This window comes from Ixodes scapularis, unplaced genomic scaffold (assembly GCF_016920785.2).
Source record: "Ixodes scapularis isolate PalLabHiFi unplaced genomic scaffold, ASM1692078v2 PGA_scaffold44__24_contigs__length_19508400, whole genome shotgun sequence".
Classification (NCBI taxonomy): Eukaryota; Metazoa; Arthropoda; class Arachnida; order Ixodida; family Ixodidae; genus Ixodes; species Ixodes scapularis.
This window is the reverse complement of record NW_024609873.1, coordinates 8,640,693-8,658,474: the sequence shown is the minus strand read 5'-3', so window position 1 is coordinate 8,658,474 and position 17,782 is coordinate 8,640,693. Positions and strand designations below refer to the sequence as shown.

The 17,782-nt window shown below is 45.7% G+C and overlaps 1 protein-coding gene across 1 annotated transcript in view; it reads right to left on the bottom strand.

The window, feature by feature from the left end:
• Positions 1-2,946: 2,946 nt before the first annotated feature.
• LOC8028194 (leucine-rich repeat flightless-interacting protein 2) overlaps positions 2,947-17,782 on the bottom strand; it is a 32,875-nt gene continuing 18,039 nt past the window's right edge. Inside the window, exons 10-12 of the mRNA XM_040504420.2 lie at positions 12,282-12,361; positions 9,054-9,158; positions 2,947-4,387 (exon numbers count right to left, since the gene is read on the bottom strand). Of these exons, the coding sequence (XP_040360354.2) occupies positions 4,286-4,387; positions 9,054-9,158; positions 12,282-12,361 (287 nt within the window). The 3' untranslated portion in view covers positions 2,947-4,285. The remainder of the gene's footprint in view (positions 4,388-9,053; positions 9,159-12,281; positions 12,362-17,782) is intronic.

The following is a 17,782-nucleotide window of genomic DNA, read 5'->3' as shown; positions in this document are numbered from 1 at the left end:
GTAACGTCAATTAATTGTCTCATCTTTTCCTTCAGTGTCACATGCTGTGTTGTCTGCAGGTGCCGATTTCCCTTTGCGGGACTCTGCGTGATAAATCAATGTTTGTTTCAGTAAGAAGTAGGCACCTACCAATATTTGTAGCATCCTATGTAAAATCTGGGAAGGAACTTTGTAAAGTGTACAAAGGTGAGGGACATTGCAGTAGTGAGTACTTGTATGAAGCCTGGACTTTCTCTAGCTTTTGGTCAAAACATATGCTGGCAGGTTAGTACTACACCACTGCTTCTCTCGGCACGTGTGCTTGGATAATGCTGAAGCAGCTGCGACCCATATAACAGAAAAGCAGAAACCTTTTTGTGAAATCGAACACCTGTTTGAGATGCAAGCAAAATTGGCACCGTGAGCGTAGTAGCAAAAACAAAAAAAAATGTGTTTCATGCTGGAAAAACTTGCACTCAACAATTGTCTGCGTTGTCTTTCTATCATTCTTGGAGTGTTCTGTTCGTCATGTTGGGCGATGCAATTTCCAGCACATTTTACTTGTTTTTCTATTTTGAGATGCGATCTGTCAATGTTCATCATTGTACATCATTGTATACTAAATAGGTAAAACTAGGGTGTAGGTAGCACCACCTCTGGCCACCAACTTTAAATATTGCCATTCCTCATGTGTCCACTGGAAAATAAGCAAAATTGGTTAATTATCTAGCCAATTAAATATAATTTTAACTATCCTTTTTAAAATTTCACGCTTTGGGCTATAATGTAGTTGCAGAATTTACGCTCGAAACTCCTTATACGGTAGTCTAGCCATGATGGGAAAATTTGACGAAAAAATTCATCATCCCTTCTTCGTAGCTCCCACTATTAATTTTTTTAATCGACATTTCACGTCACGGTTAGATTGTAAATGTAAATTCTCAAAGTATGTTATACACCAAATACTAAAAATAAAAAAAATAATTATGGAAACTTAGTTAATTAGCTAATTATTCATTTATTTAATGATACTACCTGGCCCAATCAGGGCCATGGTAAAGGCACAACATAACATTAATTAAATATGGCAAAAAAGGAATGGCAACATGATTCGAGACATTAAACAATTTCACACCCTATATACAATGCAATAAGAACACAAACATGTTTGCCCTTATGACAAATTAAAACATAGTTTACTTAGAAAAGAAAACAGCAATTCCATCAATGACGTAGTCAACAGTCCGAATTTGTTAGGGATGCAGGCAATTTGTCCTATTCGACAATGGCTTGAGGAAAAAACGAACAGGTGTTTGAATGTGTCGAGTCAAACTGGATACTCTAGTATCCAGTTTGGATACTTTAGTATCCAAGGCAGCCTGAAAAGGTTATATATTTTGCAATATAAACATTCAGTTTTCCTCGAATCATTAAGAATAAAATCTTCAGCCTAACTGCCCACACTCTTTCACTCGGTTCGAGCAAGTGTGCCTGCCTCAATAATGCTGAGGGCAAGCTCAACATGTCACATTTGTTGTAAATAAACCTTAGCGCTTTTCGCTGTGCATTTCCCGATTTATTGGTGTCGATTTTTGAGCGTGAATCCTGCACAACATTGGCATACTATACTAAAAGGTCATAATAGAGTTTTGTAAACGGTCAGTTATGTGTTATACTAAGAAAACTTCGGGAGACGTTTCAAGGACCAAGGTCGCTTTCGTCACAACAGAGTCGATGTGCTGATCCCATAATGGTTTGCTATTAGAATTTAATCCTAAGAACTTTTAATCCCCTACCTTTTGGAGTGCCCATCAATGGTGAATGAAAACTCCATGGCACGCATTTTATGCGCGGTTGACATTGACACTGTTTTTGAGCTATTTAGTTTCATTTGCCAATCACGACAACAGGCGAGTATTTTTTTCCTAAGCAAGTGTTTAAAATAGTTTGATCTTAAGAAGACTTAAGATTATTGTATAAAACACAAGTCCGATTCTTTGAAATGCACATACTGTTCTTTCTCTTCCTTCTAGGTATGAGGCTAGCCATTTCACTAGTTTGTGCGAGTTAAGAACTGCATTCAGTTTTAAAAGCTTATTGTCGAGAACTTTTCCAAATGCCTTAAATAGATCCAGGAACAATATGTTGGCTTGTCCTCTGCTTTTGATGACTTGACCAAAAACGAGTTATTTCAATGTGGGTTACTGTGGACAAACCTTTTCTAAATCCATCCTAGTTCCCCTCCCCCCCCCCCCCCCCTCTTTTTCTTTATTAATCAGACTTAAAAAAAGAAAAAGCCTGTACATTTTTTACAAAAGTTTGAGCTCGCTCGATACAGGCACCAATGTTTTTCCAGACTTCTTACAGAGCTCAAAATGTTTGAACCATACTATGCTTTATGTGGAAGTTGAATGGAACGCTTCCTACTGAGCCAGGAATTGTTAAAGCCTAGTTCTCGGTCAAACACCGAGCAGCTGGCAGAACCATGTCTTAGCAAGTGGTGTAAAACACAGTAAAAAAACATGTGGAAAAAAAAAGAACACTTCAGGGCTGCCTTTTTTTTTCCCGGTTTAAATTTCATACCAACCTGAGAAGTACAACAGAACTTTTTCCCTGCACTCAACAGTCAAAAAGCACCAGTAATTGTTGAAAAGTAATTGTGTTGTATGTTTATACAGCGGGAAGGGAGTCTGCTTGAATAAATGTCTGGATGTCTGATGTCTGCTGTGGATGAAAAATGCAGCCAGCGCAGTGCCACCGCTATGCCGGGGTCATTCACGTGCATCACTCGGTAGTGATTGCACAAACTCCCGCCGGTACGTCACTCATTCTGATCAAAACAGTCAGAAGTGGGGATTGAGCCCAGGATCCCCCGGTTCTGGGGCGCAAGCTTCCGCTCCACACGCTCAGAGCAGCAGTGCAATACCCCCTCGCACTAGAGACACGGAAGGAACACATGTGCCAGAATGCATTATTACTTCTTTTATTACTATTTTCACCGTTCATGGGAGCATGCGTAGGTTTGTTGGGATCGCTTTCTTTTTTTTTTTTTTTACGCTCTCACATCCATTTATGCTGTAGAAAAATACCCAGACACCAACGCCCGACGAACAAATCGGTCTAGGTATATGCACTACTCGCGTTTGCTAGGATTGCCGATGCGCACACTTCCAAATTCGGGACGGAGGTGCAGCGTTTGTAAGCTTTGCGTACGCTTTGCATACTTCCGAGGTGTCGCAGTACGCTTTTCGATCTCGCAAGAGATCCGATCGATGTGGCGTGTTGCTGTTTTAGTCGACGCGCGGGGGTGTGGGCTTGGCGGCGCGTCCAAACCCCTTTTCCCTCGTGGCACAGACATTGCGTAATCATGGGGAATGCAGGTATGCGCCCCCCAGGATGGTAAAGTTAGTCTCGAAATAAACTAAACGACGGAGGAAACAAAAAAAAAGGGCGGCTCCACAAAGCACACGTTTGCGACACAAGCGAAAAAAAGAGGAACTCCGTTCCACAAAGCTCCCTTTTGATTACAACGCCCGAGACAAATCGTTTTTAAAAAGCCGGGAAAGGGCGAGCCGATCGGGAGAATGAATTCCCGCTGAGGAGTTTGGTGGAAAATTCTCGATATTAAGATAAAGAGAATGCCGGAGGACAGCAAACAAAAGAAAAAACAATAAATCCAGTTTCCCATCCATGCTCTCCCCTTTCCCAAAAAATGGCACTTCTTTTAAAAAGACGGAGGGACTTGCACACACACAAACGAACACGTCACCAAACAGAAAAGAGAGGAAAATGGAGGTCGGAACAAAGCGGAGGAAGGAAAAAGAGACAACCTCGCACTGTGTTCCCGCACTCTCCTCCTCTCCAACTTTCCGGGCGTGCTTTCGGCGTCACGCGAAAAGGAGAAGGGCAAAAAAGAAAAGCGCTAATAACTTAGGAAGAAAAAAAAAACAAGGTTACACAAACTTCACGGCTTGCTTTTTTTCTTTTTTTTGTACAGGAGGACGAGGGGCGCCGTATCCCTCGCGTCTCTTTCGACGACGCCCGTCCTCTTTTCGTTGGTTCGCGTACCGTCTGCCTCCATCTTCGTCGGCTACGCAGCTTCGCGACGCGTTTCGCCACGTCCCCGATACAATGCCCCACTGAAAAAACGAGACGAACCCAAAGCTCCGCACGTGTACGCGCGCGTCCGTGCCGTACTCATTCCCGCTTGATATGAGCCTCTGCGCAGAGACGGGTGCCGTTCTCGTGGTGGTCGTCGAGCCGACGCGTGTCGGAGGACGAGTGGGCGTGGCACAGCCCTTCTGCTTCACTTGAGGGCATTCCGGGCCGACTTGAGCTTGTCTATCCGCTTCTGGAGGTGCTTGTTGGCTGTCTCGAGCTCTTCGATCCTGGCAAGGGCCTCTCGGTGCTGGAACCGGCAAAAATAATAATGCAGTTGTGACGTCGGGAACGGAATCTCCGACGACAAAGGCACCGTGACTTGACGGGGCAAGGGGAGAAGGGGAATTCGGGACATTTTGAGCAGCCGGCGCAACCAACGTTGGTCGCAGCTGCCGTTCAAAAAACGAACCGGTCGAGTTCTCTCTAGTTGGCGACGGGTTAAGAACACGGTACATGGCCAGCCTCGAGTGCAGGCTTTGCCTTCAATAATGCTTCGTCGCACGCGAAGTCTGAGCCCGGTACGAGGCAACAAGTGCTTGCAGCAGGCAGAGCTTTTACGGAACTCTGAGCCTGTAGCCGACTGTAAATGCACTGAAACGTTCTTTCAAAGCCTCCCAGTTTGCTGTGGAAGCAACAAGCAGAAGGTTTAAGGGAAGAATGGGACTACTATTGAAAAAAAATTTATGGATGAAGTATGAAAAATAAGCATAATCATAAAATCTTTTCGTCATAACCCACCTTTGCTGGGTTGTGACAAGAACCATCCATCTTTTGCAACCCATCTTTTGCATCTAGCTCTCTCTTTTATGCCACCACATTCCTGGCAAGTGCCCCGTATTACCCTGGAGACTCCCAGATATGGAAAATTTCGTACGGTTGTGTCATTGACAGGAAAATCTCCCAAAAACGCAAGTTAACCCCCCCCCCCCCCTTCCCTTTCCCAACACCTAAAACAGAGTTTTCGCCAATGCAACAGACGTCAGCAATGACAGCGAGGTTCAGTTGTATCTCACTAACATGAGCAGTGCATTGAAAATGTAATAAAGTTGTCTTCGTGTAACTTCATTGTCATTATTTCTGATTGCTGATTTAGTGGTTTTAAATGATGCCCAGCAAGTTTCTAATCAAAATCAGATGTTCATTTTTAATCACAAAAAATTGTATTTAACAAAACTAATCGAGTGCTTAGTTATCCAAAACACTTTTGGCTCTCTCAGCAGCAATAAATATGACACCAATTGTTTTCTTGGGCGACGCACAGCTTTGTCACGAAAATTTTGGTCGGTACTCAGCGAAATGCCCAGTATATCTCAGTACCGTGTTTTCTGGTTAATAATTCGCACTGCTGCATAAATCACACCGAAGGAAATTTCGGAGAAAAAGAAAAAGTGACATACACCGTAAGATATGGCAAATGTATAAGAAACACACACTCACTAGAAAATCATTATTAATAGCACTAACACTAACATCTGATTATGCAATAATTATTGGGTACGATCGTAACAATAATACTATAAACCAAGCGCAAATCAAAACGTAAACCGTCGATCCCCAATATTACTGTTCAAAAGGCAAAAACGTCTCCAAACTACTATGTTTCTTCCAGCTTTTGTAGGCTACGCAACCCTTAAAGGGACACTGACAAAGTATCTACGCTTGTCGAGAGTTTCACTGAAACCCAATCTATGAGGGCCCAACTAGCCAAAAAAAATATTTATTGCTAGAAAGCTGCTTTATTTGTGGACAGAAATCGCCACTCGAGAATCGGGTGTCCAAGACTGCTTCCCCTCTTTTCACGACGACACGCGATGAGGTCGCGGCACGGGAACTATATTCATGAATTTGTAGCTCGTCTAAGGCACACAATCATTAACGAGAGTATAGAATCTGAAACAATACTTTTATAACCAGCAAAAAAAAAAAAACTTTCAGCATTTTTATTTTGGTGAAGAAGGGAGAGCAACGGAGCTGTAGCTTCTGTTCTTTGTGGTGGCTTTCCAGGAGAGAGATCTGCTCTTCTTTGGCAAGGTAATCTGAAGCGCTCGACGCTGTGGAATTTTAGGCAACAGCGGCTTCGCGGCGGTTGCGGAATTATTTGCGCAGTTGCACAGAACGCCACTCATTCCGTTCCCGCTCTTCCTCCTCCAAAGAAATGTTGTTGCCATCTATGAGCGACGGTGGCAAGCAGACAACCGGCAAACAGAACACTCTGGATTGCTACCGCCATCTATGAGCGACGGCAGCAACCAGAGTGCTGTGTCGACATTTGTTTGGTACCGGACACGATCCTGGGAAAACTAGCCCTTAACAGCTCCGCTGTAAATATGGGTTGATCTAGAGGCACTTTTAGCGTCACAATGTCATAGTGCATGCACCGGTTCTATCGTTTTAGTTTTACCGTATTTTCTGGACAGCAATGTTTAAAAGTTGGAATTTTACGTTGTGCGCACCATGCAAGATTGTGCTTTTTCTAAGCTAATCCTTATGATGAGGCACGAGAGATCTTGTGATTGAGAGTATGTTAATTCTTATTTATTTATGATCCAATTTCTTTTTGTGAGCTAACTAAGCGGGCATCTCCCAAGGAGTAGGATAATTTTTGGTGTGGACTGTGCATGGGGTGCAGACTATGCATTGGGTGCAAATTATAGAAAATTAGGTACTTTTTGTCTTTTTCAGAAAATGGCATCTCTAGAGTTAGAAACAAAAATTCGGTAGCGCCTTGACACAACAATAGTATATAGTGTTTTGCATGAAAAAATTTGTGACTTTTTTAATTTGTCAGTATTTCTATAAGGGCGACTCCGCTTCATGAGTTTTTTAAAAAACAATGCAGTCCTTTCTGGCGCTATCTAGAAAGACCACACGTCAAATATCACGACCTAATTCTGTCTTGATGTTCCTTAAACGGTCCGGCAAACTTTGCATTCTTACACCCCTTTCCCCGCTTATGGCATTAGTAAACGCTCTTTGAACTGAACTTTGGAACACACCAAGCTGCCGAAATCAGCTGACTCTAGCGGGTGAATTGAGGCGTGATCAACAATGCAGTCAAGGCCAAGGTGTTGGCGTAGCCAACATTGAGCTAAACGTCATTAACATTGCTACTTTTTGTTAATTTTTACTTCTCCAAGCAAGTGCAACAGGTAACGTCAGCACTGTCTTCTCTCGGCATTGGCCTACTGCGTTGGCTCAGCGCTGTGTCCACACGATTGGCGTGACTGTCTCCCGCGTCCCAATCGCCGTTGTCCTGCCGTCTCGCTTGCCGCGATTATTGTCTCTTGGAGTTTCGTTCACACTACATGCACAGAGTGACACCGCAGTTGTGCAGACGTCGTCGGACAGCGCAGACGCCAAAACGTGGTGAAGACTGCGGTGCAGACGACACCTGCGCCTCGCACACGGCCAGCCCAAGGGTGGCCCACCCCAATCTCACCCGTCGTTGTGTGGAGCCGAGCCATGTTTTTCACAGCCCGGGGCCAATGTTGCCCGACAGAGCCAAAGTTTCGGTTTCTGCTCGTGTTTAAAGTAAGATTTCACAAGATATATCACATTTTTCGTGAAGCAAATGACATAGTGCCTTGTACTAGTGCTTTTTAATGTGAAATCACTCATAATCCCGAAATCTTCAGAATTGAGCGGAGTTGCCCTTTAAAGAAGGTAACTACAGCACCGAGGTTTCTCCAAATGTAGCAGAAAGGGCCTGGCACCAGGCAACAGAACAAAGCAAAACCTGGACACCCCCCTCCCCCAAAAAATATGAAGTCACCCGAAAACTTACTTACGTAGTAGCACTCACCAAGTCCGTAAGATTTTTGATCTGACAACAGTGTCAACGGTCAGTACGAAATCAAGTTCAGAGTTGCTACTGCTAGTCCTGCTGTAGACATCACACCCACTTCGCTCCTCAAAAGTCAGACAAAACTAAACAACCGAAGGGGGTGCAACCATTATTTTTAACACATCTACTCTGTGGGGCGTCAACATTACACTCGTACCATTTGTGTCACGGATTAGAAATTCACGCTTAAAGGGACACTCAAGTGCTTTTTGTAGAAGCTTGTTTTTGATGGCATATTGTTTGTTAGGCTTTAGTCAATAACAATTATCAGTTCTAGACTTACTAGTAAAACTCACAGCAACAGAAATACACAGGCACTATTTTCTCTCGGGAGGGGGGGCCCATTTCCAGGTCATCACTGCCTCACTAAAATTTGACCAATGAAAATAGTTAATTCTGTGGAGATTCTAAACATTGCCAGTATTGCTCTTTTTAGGCACACTGTGCATTATATCTTGATAAAAACATCAAATACTTAGGTGTAGGAGACATAATACAGCTATTACTGTTTGAAAACGCCGTCCGAGGGCACCCTGCTGGTGTCTGATCCAAGGCACAGAAAAAGGGGCATGTCGCAATATTTGATTGGATCTTTAATACGGAAATTGACCGCTCAAGATTGTAATTTTAAATTTTTTAGGATACTTAGAGCCTGCAGATTGAGTTACTAACATAAATAGAGAATCTCAGAACCCCCCCCGAGTGACTCTTTAAGCAACAAACATTTTCAGACTAATTGTGACTATAGAATCTAATGATCATACAATCTCGTTAAATATACTTTTTGACTGAGACAAGAAAATTTTTTAACCCAGATAATGTTTCAGATAAGAAGTCTACTGCTCAGCAGTGGGATTCATTGCATCCTGATATAAGCTTTGAGGAAGGAACGAGAACCAATGACCGCGAGACAGGTTCACAGCGGTCTCCATTATGTCCCGACCTACGCCGTGACGAGGGAATGCTATCGCCAAGGGCATTAACACAGCTCTGGCCAGTCGAGGACGGCCTCCAAATTGCGTAGCCCCGCGACATCCGATTCTTGGCAGCGGAGGGGCAGAGGACGCACCTCTCTCTGAAGCTTGCGCTTGTCGGCCTTGAGTTCGTCCTCTAGCTTCTCCGCCTCCTCCATGGTGGTCTTGAAGCGAGACACCTGCGTCTCCAGCCGAGCCACCTGCACGCACAAAGACGGGCGTCCTCGGGGCTCAGGTCACCGCAACCTCTCGTTCCGCGAAGGTCACGGACGACGCCCACTGCACGCTACTTATACACCTTTCCAATGCTTACAAACCCACAGCTCAGCACGAGCACGTTCGTGGCTTCCAAAGGCGAGCGAAGCACGAGCCGTGCGAGCAAAAGCCGAATATGGCACCTGCCAGAAGCTCTTTACGAATGGTCTATAGACTATGGTCACTGACTGGATGAGAACTGCAGGGCGCTGCTTTCCGACGTTCGCAGCGGCCGAAATTGAAACTCCACGACAACCACGTACAATGTTAGGTTTTGAGGTAATGAGTTCTTCGCAAAGGGTCCGACGCGCTTGCATGCGGGGCAAGCCCGACGAAATAACGGAAGTTCCTGAATTTGAAAAGGGGTTTGTCATAACAGACTTCGTTGTAAGCGGAGCTGTTCATTACACGAGTTGCGCAAAGTCTCTGCTTCCACAATTATCATTGCAAAGTGTCGCGTACGTTTGTAGCAAAGACTGCCGTCTAGCCAGACCGCTCGTAACGGCCGAGCTATTAATTCGTGGGTCGTTTGGCTAATAAGACGCGAAAAACTTGTCGTTCATTGCCACGATAATAGCAGTCGTTACAACATCCCTCGTTTTCACTCCTATCCCATCGTATCCACTGATCTTGTGTCACTCGGCACATCGCCCGAGTTACTTGAATTCGTCGCCCAGCGGTCCCACAATAAACCTCTCTGAAAACTTCCATCGTAGAAACGAAAGTTCATGAAGAAGCCTGCCCAAGAATGTGAGTTGGGGGGAAGAAACAACCAAAAAAGGTCAACTTTTGAACCAGTGGCTTAAAATGAATGAAATTTACAGTATATGCAGGCAGTTGCAAGGCAGGATGCAGTGCAGAGTTTCGTCTGTGCACATGAATTGCAAAAAAATTAGTCATTTTTATCAGGCGTTAAGGAAAACTATTGTTAGAAAACTAATGTAATACCCAACATTTTTGTCCACTAAATACACAACAGAATGCCTGGAGAGTGCAACAGTGAAAACAAAATTTCCGGAAAGCAATGTATTTTTTGCTAACACTGCAGAAAAAAAAAATCAAATACATTTTCTGCCTTTTATGTCGTCAACAAAATCTTAAGATCTTTTATAAAAGACATCGACAAAGTAAAAAAGAAAATGACATAGTTGCATTGTCTTTTTTTACTTTTTTGACAAAATTGACCTTTTCTGCAGATAAGGTTTTTTGTTTTTTTTTGGTAGTTTCCCCCCTTAACATACTTTACCATTTAGTTCACAACATGTCTATTCTCACAGACAGCCCTTCCGACCTTGTCGATATGTTCCCATAATCGCCGAAAAGACAGATTTCGGCGACGTTCCGAATTTTGGGAAGAGCCGTTCTTTGAAGAAATCGGCAGGCAAGGCACGCACAAATTTCTGCCAATTTCAGATGCCAATCCGAAATTTTCGTGCACAACGAGATTCGAAGAACGCGAAGACCTCTCTGTGAGGCTATGCAACGAGATGAGTGGCACTCTAAATGCCGGATAGCTGGAAATTGGCGACAGGCACGCCAATTTCCAGCTAGTTACATCGCAACAGTGTAATGCTCAACACCACTGCAACGTCACACTCAGCCCCCAAAGGTCAGCGGTGTACACAGTGCGACACCGTTAGCGCAACAGCAACGTCGGCGCTTTTGTGCGGTTTGCTCAGACGTCTTATTGACGGGCACCAAACTTTACCGCTTAGAATACGGCCCTGAATGATGTTTTTCCAAAACACAAGCAAGTTTTGTGGAAACGGTTCAGTCTTAACCCTTTGCAGTCATCTGTCGGGCCAGGCCCGACATCGGAGAAACGCGCTTCCGGTCAGGTGTCGGGCGTTGCCCAACACGTGTTCCCGCGTCCTTTCAAACACGCTCCTTTGCTCTTTTTGCTGGACTGGTGGCGCCATCTCTTGGAAAACACTTCAATCACATCACTCTTGAAAGGGTTAGAGTTTCTTCTCATAGAGGGCAGGACTAGCCATAAAGAAAAAAAGTAAAGACATGTTTCATGTCGTATGTTTTTTTTTGCGCAACGGAGGAGCGCACAAGTGTCAACTTCGCTGGCACGATGGTTCCAGCCACGTTCCAGCCACGCTCGTTTTATGTAACTCTCTGCGTGATGTAATTGAAAGTGACGACGATTTCAATGAAGAGGACGACTATATCCCTCCATCAGATGATGGAGAGGCGACATCTGAGACTTGAGTGAAAGTAGTGATGAATATGAAAACACTGCGCAAGACAGCAGCCGCGGAGCCGCTCTCCGCCACAAACATTGATCAGTAGTTTGTACACAAACAATCTCCCGGACTTTCCTGCCCTTATATTCAGTGGGAGACGTTACCTTTGTACGCCGAAATAATTTTAATTTTCCGGGGCCCATGCGTACAAAATAGGTCCTGACCGGAATGACCATTAAGTTGGTCAGAGTATCTGACCGCAAAGGATTAAAAGAAAAAAAAACAACTGGCAATTGCAAGTTTGCGCTAGCAGTGTTGCACCATGTGCAAGCTTGCTCCATAGTCAATCACTCGACAAAAACACCAACAGCCACAAGTTGGGAGGCCGCAACAACGGCAGGTTCTCCCCACGGAGGGCGGCAGTGGTTTTGCCGCCTGCCAGTGCAGTCGACCGCCCTAGTTCACGACGTACCGCCCACCCAAATATTTTGCCAAAGCAGAACAAGGCGACGCCGATGTAGCAGATGCACAATGTTCCGGGACGTCGCGTTTGGCGGGCTCCCATGGCACGAGGCATAAGTACAAATCCAAGCGGACGAAATTGTCCCCGCATCGGTGAAAAAGGACCAAAAGTCATTGCACGCGTCCTCTGCCAGATGTTCATATCTCAGAAATATCTCGAAAGAACACTCGCCGGCGCTTTTACAACCGACTGTTAGGATTGTGACCACCCGTACTATTACTCGGTGGCTCTTGTGGCATTTTGTTACCACTTGGAGGATGCTCCAATGTGTGGGGGGAGAAAGGGCCCTAAAGACGCCCGTCGAGACGTGTTCCGGGTGCTGCGATAAGCCGAGACTGAGAGAGAACACTCACGCTGCTCTGAAGTGTCATGTTCTCCTGCTCTGCCTTGCGCAACTTGTACTTGTAGTCGTCCACCTGTTTGTTCGCTTCCCCTGGAACAAGAGAGAAAACAAAAAAGGTTAAGCTGAGTCTAACAAAAAAAACAATGTTGGCGGGAGATTTTACGAGAGAGCGAACGTTGGCAACAAGACTATTAACGATGCTGGTTGGACTCTTAACAACATTCTTATTGTCACTGACAGAAAGAAGCAAGCCTCTAGAAATCACATCGGACCGGAATTTTAGGCCAGACCCGACAAAAAACAAGTTTGACCCGAACCCAACCCAAGCCCAACTGCTCTTTTCAACGTGAATCCAACCCGAACCCCGCCCGAATCACACCGAACCAGACCCAAACCCCGCCCAAGCCCGACTGTGTTTTCTATTAGTTCCAACTTCGGTTTACGTGGCACCGTTCATATTGAACGAGAATTTTCTATCTCGGAAGTTGAACACATTTGTTGCGAAGGTCTGCGCAGCCATTTTATTTACTCAGGCTGTTTCTAGAACAATGATCAGTGTTTCAAATGATCCTGTTCGTTTTGTCAATGATGCAAAGCGAGGAATAGGCAGGAAATGTGATGTTTTGGTCCTTTTAAAACATAAAATATTATGCCCAGAGGTCAACGCGATTGACTGATTCAATAAGTATTTGATTACTCGGAAGCAAACATAATCGGGTCCATTTTTTTTAGTTGTTCAGCCCTCGACGCTCTGGAACGGCGCATAAATAATTTAATGAAAAAACAAAATAATAAGTTCTTTCCCGCGGGACGCGTGGGGAACTACTGGACGGGGTCTAAGTTCCCCCATCGGCGAGTTTGCCCCTGCCACACAATCGGTCGGCGCCACGCCTCATGCGACTGCAAATGCTATCAAGACTGTGATATCTACGTCACAGTGACGTGATCGGTCTAGTTGAGACTTCCCCGAGCATTTGCGATCATGTCAGACCAACGAGCTTGAGTTTTACCTTAGAGCGGTAAACCGGAACCCACTGCCTGCAGCGGAAATGGCACCCCCCCGGTTGCCGCCATCTTGCCTGTTTGCCACATTAGTGATCACGTGACGTTAAGATGGCTGCACCCAAAGGTGGGCCAGATCAGATTGGCCAGATCGCGGTCACCAGATGGGCACTCTGGGGCTGCGTTCGAATCTTACTCGAATGGCGCCGAGTTATTCCGGCGGATCAAGTCACGTGACAAGACAGATGCAGCAACGCTAGACGCGGGTAGGTTTTCGAACGCAACGGGTACAATAACTTCACCCAGGAGTGAGATAGAAGCTACGTTCGATTTACCTGCACCTCCGGCACCCGTGCAGAAAAGTGTGGGCGGTATACTTCCGGTCGTATCTCAATACATATACCGGAAGTAGACTGCCCTACACTTTTCTGCACAGGCGCAGGAGGTGCAAGTAAATCGAACGCAGCTTCTATCTCACTCCTGGGTGAAGTTATCATACCCGTTGCGTTCGAAAACCTACCCGCGTCTAGCGTTGCTGCATCTGTCTTGTCACGTGACTTGATCCGCCGGAATAACTCGGCGCCATTCGAGTAAGATTCGAACGCAGCCCCAGAGTGCCCACCTGCTGACCGCGATCTGGCCAATCTGATCTGGCCCACCTTTGGGCGCAGCCATCTTAACGTCACATGATCACTAATGTGGCAAGCAGGTAAGATGGCGGCAACCGGGGGGGTGCCATTTTTGACCGCTGGTTTACCGCTCTAGGTTTACTCAAGCACATTGTGTCAGACATGGTGCTGACCAATCACAGTGGGCAGCATACCCGCTGCGACCAACACCTCCTGGACAAACTCGCCGATGTCAAACTTAGCCCCGATGGACGGAAGATGGGGTGGGTGGAGCTCGGAATAGGATTAAACTCGAAATGGACTTCTTCCAAAACCGACGCGCCCCATCGCGGCGAAATACCACGCAGTGCACTCTGGGAACTAGTTGGCCACTCAGTTTCGGTTTCGACTGAGCAGCTTCATCTCATGCTATCACGCCGTGACCGAACGCGCTGCTTGCGTTTTCGATTATCTGACTTTTCACAAACATACAATACACTCATTCTCGAGCGATTCACAACGAAGACCGGGGCACTTTCTTTGGTTCCCGAAACACCGGATATTGTGCGTGCGTATGCAAACGTATCGTGGCTTAGTCACCTCACCCCACGAGTGCGTATTTGAGCTCAATTTCAATAATCCCGTCTGGTGCCAGTGGACTAAAACTGAAATTTGTTCATCTGGAGCCTTACACGTATTTTGTTTGTCAAACGTCCACTTCTTGTAACTTCATTGGGCGAAAAGCAAGCCGCATCCTCACAGGGTATCAAAGTTGAACCCAGCGTTTGCGCATGAACTTTTAAGGAAACGTAATAAATTCAACCTCACAGAAGTTACTATGATGGCTTCCTCGTGTCATCATATATCTCCCACTCAAATTTTATGCTGATAGAAGATTAACTTTTCGCAAACGCTGAAATCGGCTAGCTACGACGGAGCGTCCCCTACTCCTCGGTAAGCCTTTTCGGACGAGCTTTTACTGACGCCCAAGATCTGTGCCTGAACGGTGTGTCTGAACGTATCTCGGCACACTCAGATAGGAAGAAAGCAAACACATAACAAATATTATGGCCATTAGCAACCGTCAAACGCGCTTTGAATTCGTTCGTTTGGCGCACCCGTCCGGTGCACTTCCGGCGAACGGTGCGACATTCTTCACACAAGTGCTCGACTTTTGCTTTATTTAACGATCTGTATGTGCGAATTCGCCTATATGATTGCAGGATAACTTTATGCGCGTACGCGATGTTGAATATTAGTGGAATGCAAGCGGGTGGGGACTTCACTTCGTGCAGTGCTGCGGGTCAGTACAGATAAGAGATAAGAGGTGTGTTAAAATTGAGCTTTTTAATGGCGCCTCCTAGTTTTACCTCGCATACTCAGGCATATTAAGAAAAACAGTAATTGCAAAAAGTAATATTTAGTCTATGGACGCACGAAACAAACAAACTGCCTGATCGACAACACTAATGTAAAGGCGCGAGCTCAATGTGTGCATGTTGCTACAGCTTGTTGATTCGTACGCAAGCAAGGTCCCCGAGCTTCACAGCGTCGAGATTCCCAGCACTGGCTCGTCCACAAACCTCGGTTGGAACGCTAACAGGAAGGCTCAAGTACAAAAATACAGCAAGCATGTGTTAAGACAAGCTATACGTCTCAGGCTTGTGCTAAAGCTTCGAGGTCTGGCCATTTAGGTTAGTTTAGAGACCACAAACGACGCTCTCGGGACCAGGAAACATGAGATAACGGCCGTTAATAGTCCGCGCTCTGTGTATAATCTTTTGTCGACGTGTCGATCAAAACCAAAATCATGCAACCCTCCTCCCTGGCCAACTAGTTCCCAGAGTGCAACGCGCGCCGTGTTGCATGCAGGACTTTATGGAAGTAGTCTATATGCGACGTGCTCATAATAGAAAATAGCAATAAATGACATGTTAATTTTTATCAGCGCAATGCACACGTTGCGTTTTCAGGACTAGCCCTATCCTGAGCTTTGTCATTCGGTATGACCCTTCCGCAGTTCATAGGGCTCGAGTCCTGCGTGTTCTGCAAGAAAATGTACGCACCCGCTTTTTTCAACACACACGCGACATCACGCAATGTTTGGTGGAGCGGAGTCATTGGTGATGATAACTCGGTTCTAGGCCAGTGGTTCTCAACCACTGATGTTTTAGGGAGCGATTGTGGATCGGCGGAAGTGATAGATCTGTGTTGTGGGGAGAGGGAAAGACCTGTGGTGATTATGTTTATGAAGGGATAAAGGAATATAGTATAGCTAAATGTTTGTGCAAACCGGACTTCTCTAATTGACGTATATGAAAAAGAATTGCCCAAAGGTGCTTGTTTTCTAAACAAAAAAAAAAAATCAAGTATATTGCCATCTTTACAGATGAGCCCTTTTTTCTACAAACTATCAATTACTCTATCCTCCTGAATCCATTGACGATAGATCACTGGCTATTGATGGTTACTGAATTCAACTGCAAAGCCTCCAATGAAATTCGTTCATGTGTTGTACCATTGGGTGGACAGTTTAAGACACTCAAATTTTGGTCTAGATTTTCAGTTTTCTGCGAGACAGCGATTTATCATAACTAAACAAATATGCCAGGGAAGAGAACCGTAAATACTCCGGAAAAACCAAAGATATCCAACAACCCGGTACAGTACCCTATGGGCTAATGGCTTGAACCCTTTTGCTCTCAAAAGAAATGCGGGTCAACAACTCAGAGAGGTTCTGCCAACACTCTTAGATGTATCAGTTGACAAGCTAAACAGAAGAGCGTCGTTCGAAGACGGTCCCCCTCCGTTGCCAGCACTCGAGCAGGCACGAGCGAATAGTGATTCTAGTACCGTAAGATCCTAAGCCGACCCCCCCCCCCCCCCCCCATTGCACATCAGCAAAAAAAAAAAAAAAAACTCTAAATGCGCATTTTACTGCAAACATGTGAGAACGGCAAGTATCTGTTCAGAAAGCCCAGCCTCCAACATGCGATCGATGCCTTCTGGCGTGCTTTGGCTGCCCATGCATGCGCGAGGTGCACGACATGGCCAGGCGTTATCGAAACTAGGAAGTTCACACTGGAGGCGGGACAACTGAAGCTGCTCCCTGTCGTTCTCACTCCGTCCGTGACTAGACTACGACTTGTCTGTACTGGTGAAGTCAGTCCCGTCGTCATCATCGCTATATTCTCAAAGCACATCGTCGGCATCGTCCAATGAAATCTCACACTTTGCGCTTGCACAGCGATACCGTTACACGTCATGGGTGGGAACTGACTGCACTCTTTTGCTGCGCATGTTACAAGCCTGACCTCCAACCCCCGAAGGCATCCCCACCTATCCAGACTTTGGCCCGCGGAAGCCTCTTCATTTGCCGTCAAAGTTTAAGATCCCGCAGCATTGCAGACTCCACTGGAGCATCACCCACTCCGACAGGTCGCACTTGCATCTAACAGCGCAGTTGTTGGTTGCTTCTGGGCGAAGAATGGCCATAAACGAGCACCGAAAACCGAAACTGCCCGGATAACGCGTGTCAATACAAAAAAACATAGCTAGCACTTCAGCATGATCTCGACACTCTATCAAACGACGTGCGACCGTGGATCGTAAGAAAAACTGCGAAAACAAGCCGCGGAGAGTGAGCTGTGAGGCTGTTCCAGCGGCCTCCGGAATGGCTTTTACAAGAAGTGTCGCCAACCCTGGAAGTCGGGCGCGTTGTGTGCTGTTCACCGCCGTACATTTCGGTTAATTTGCGAGTCGCTATGAATAACTCGTTGCACAAATAAAAAATTTTAAAATTTGTAAAATGAACGCACAGAATAGTGCAATGCTACAGGAAGAGCCGGCTGAACTCGTAACGAGCCGAGGTGTTGTTGATATTCCGATTGTTTCATTTTTG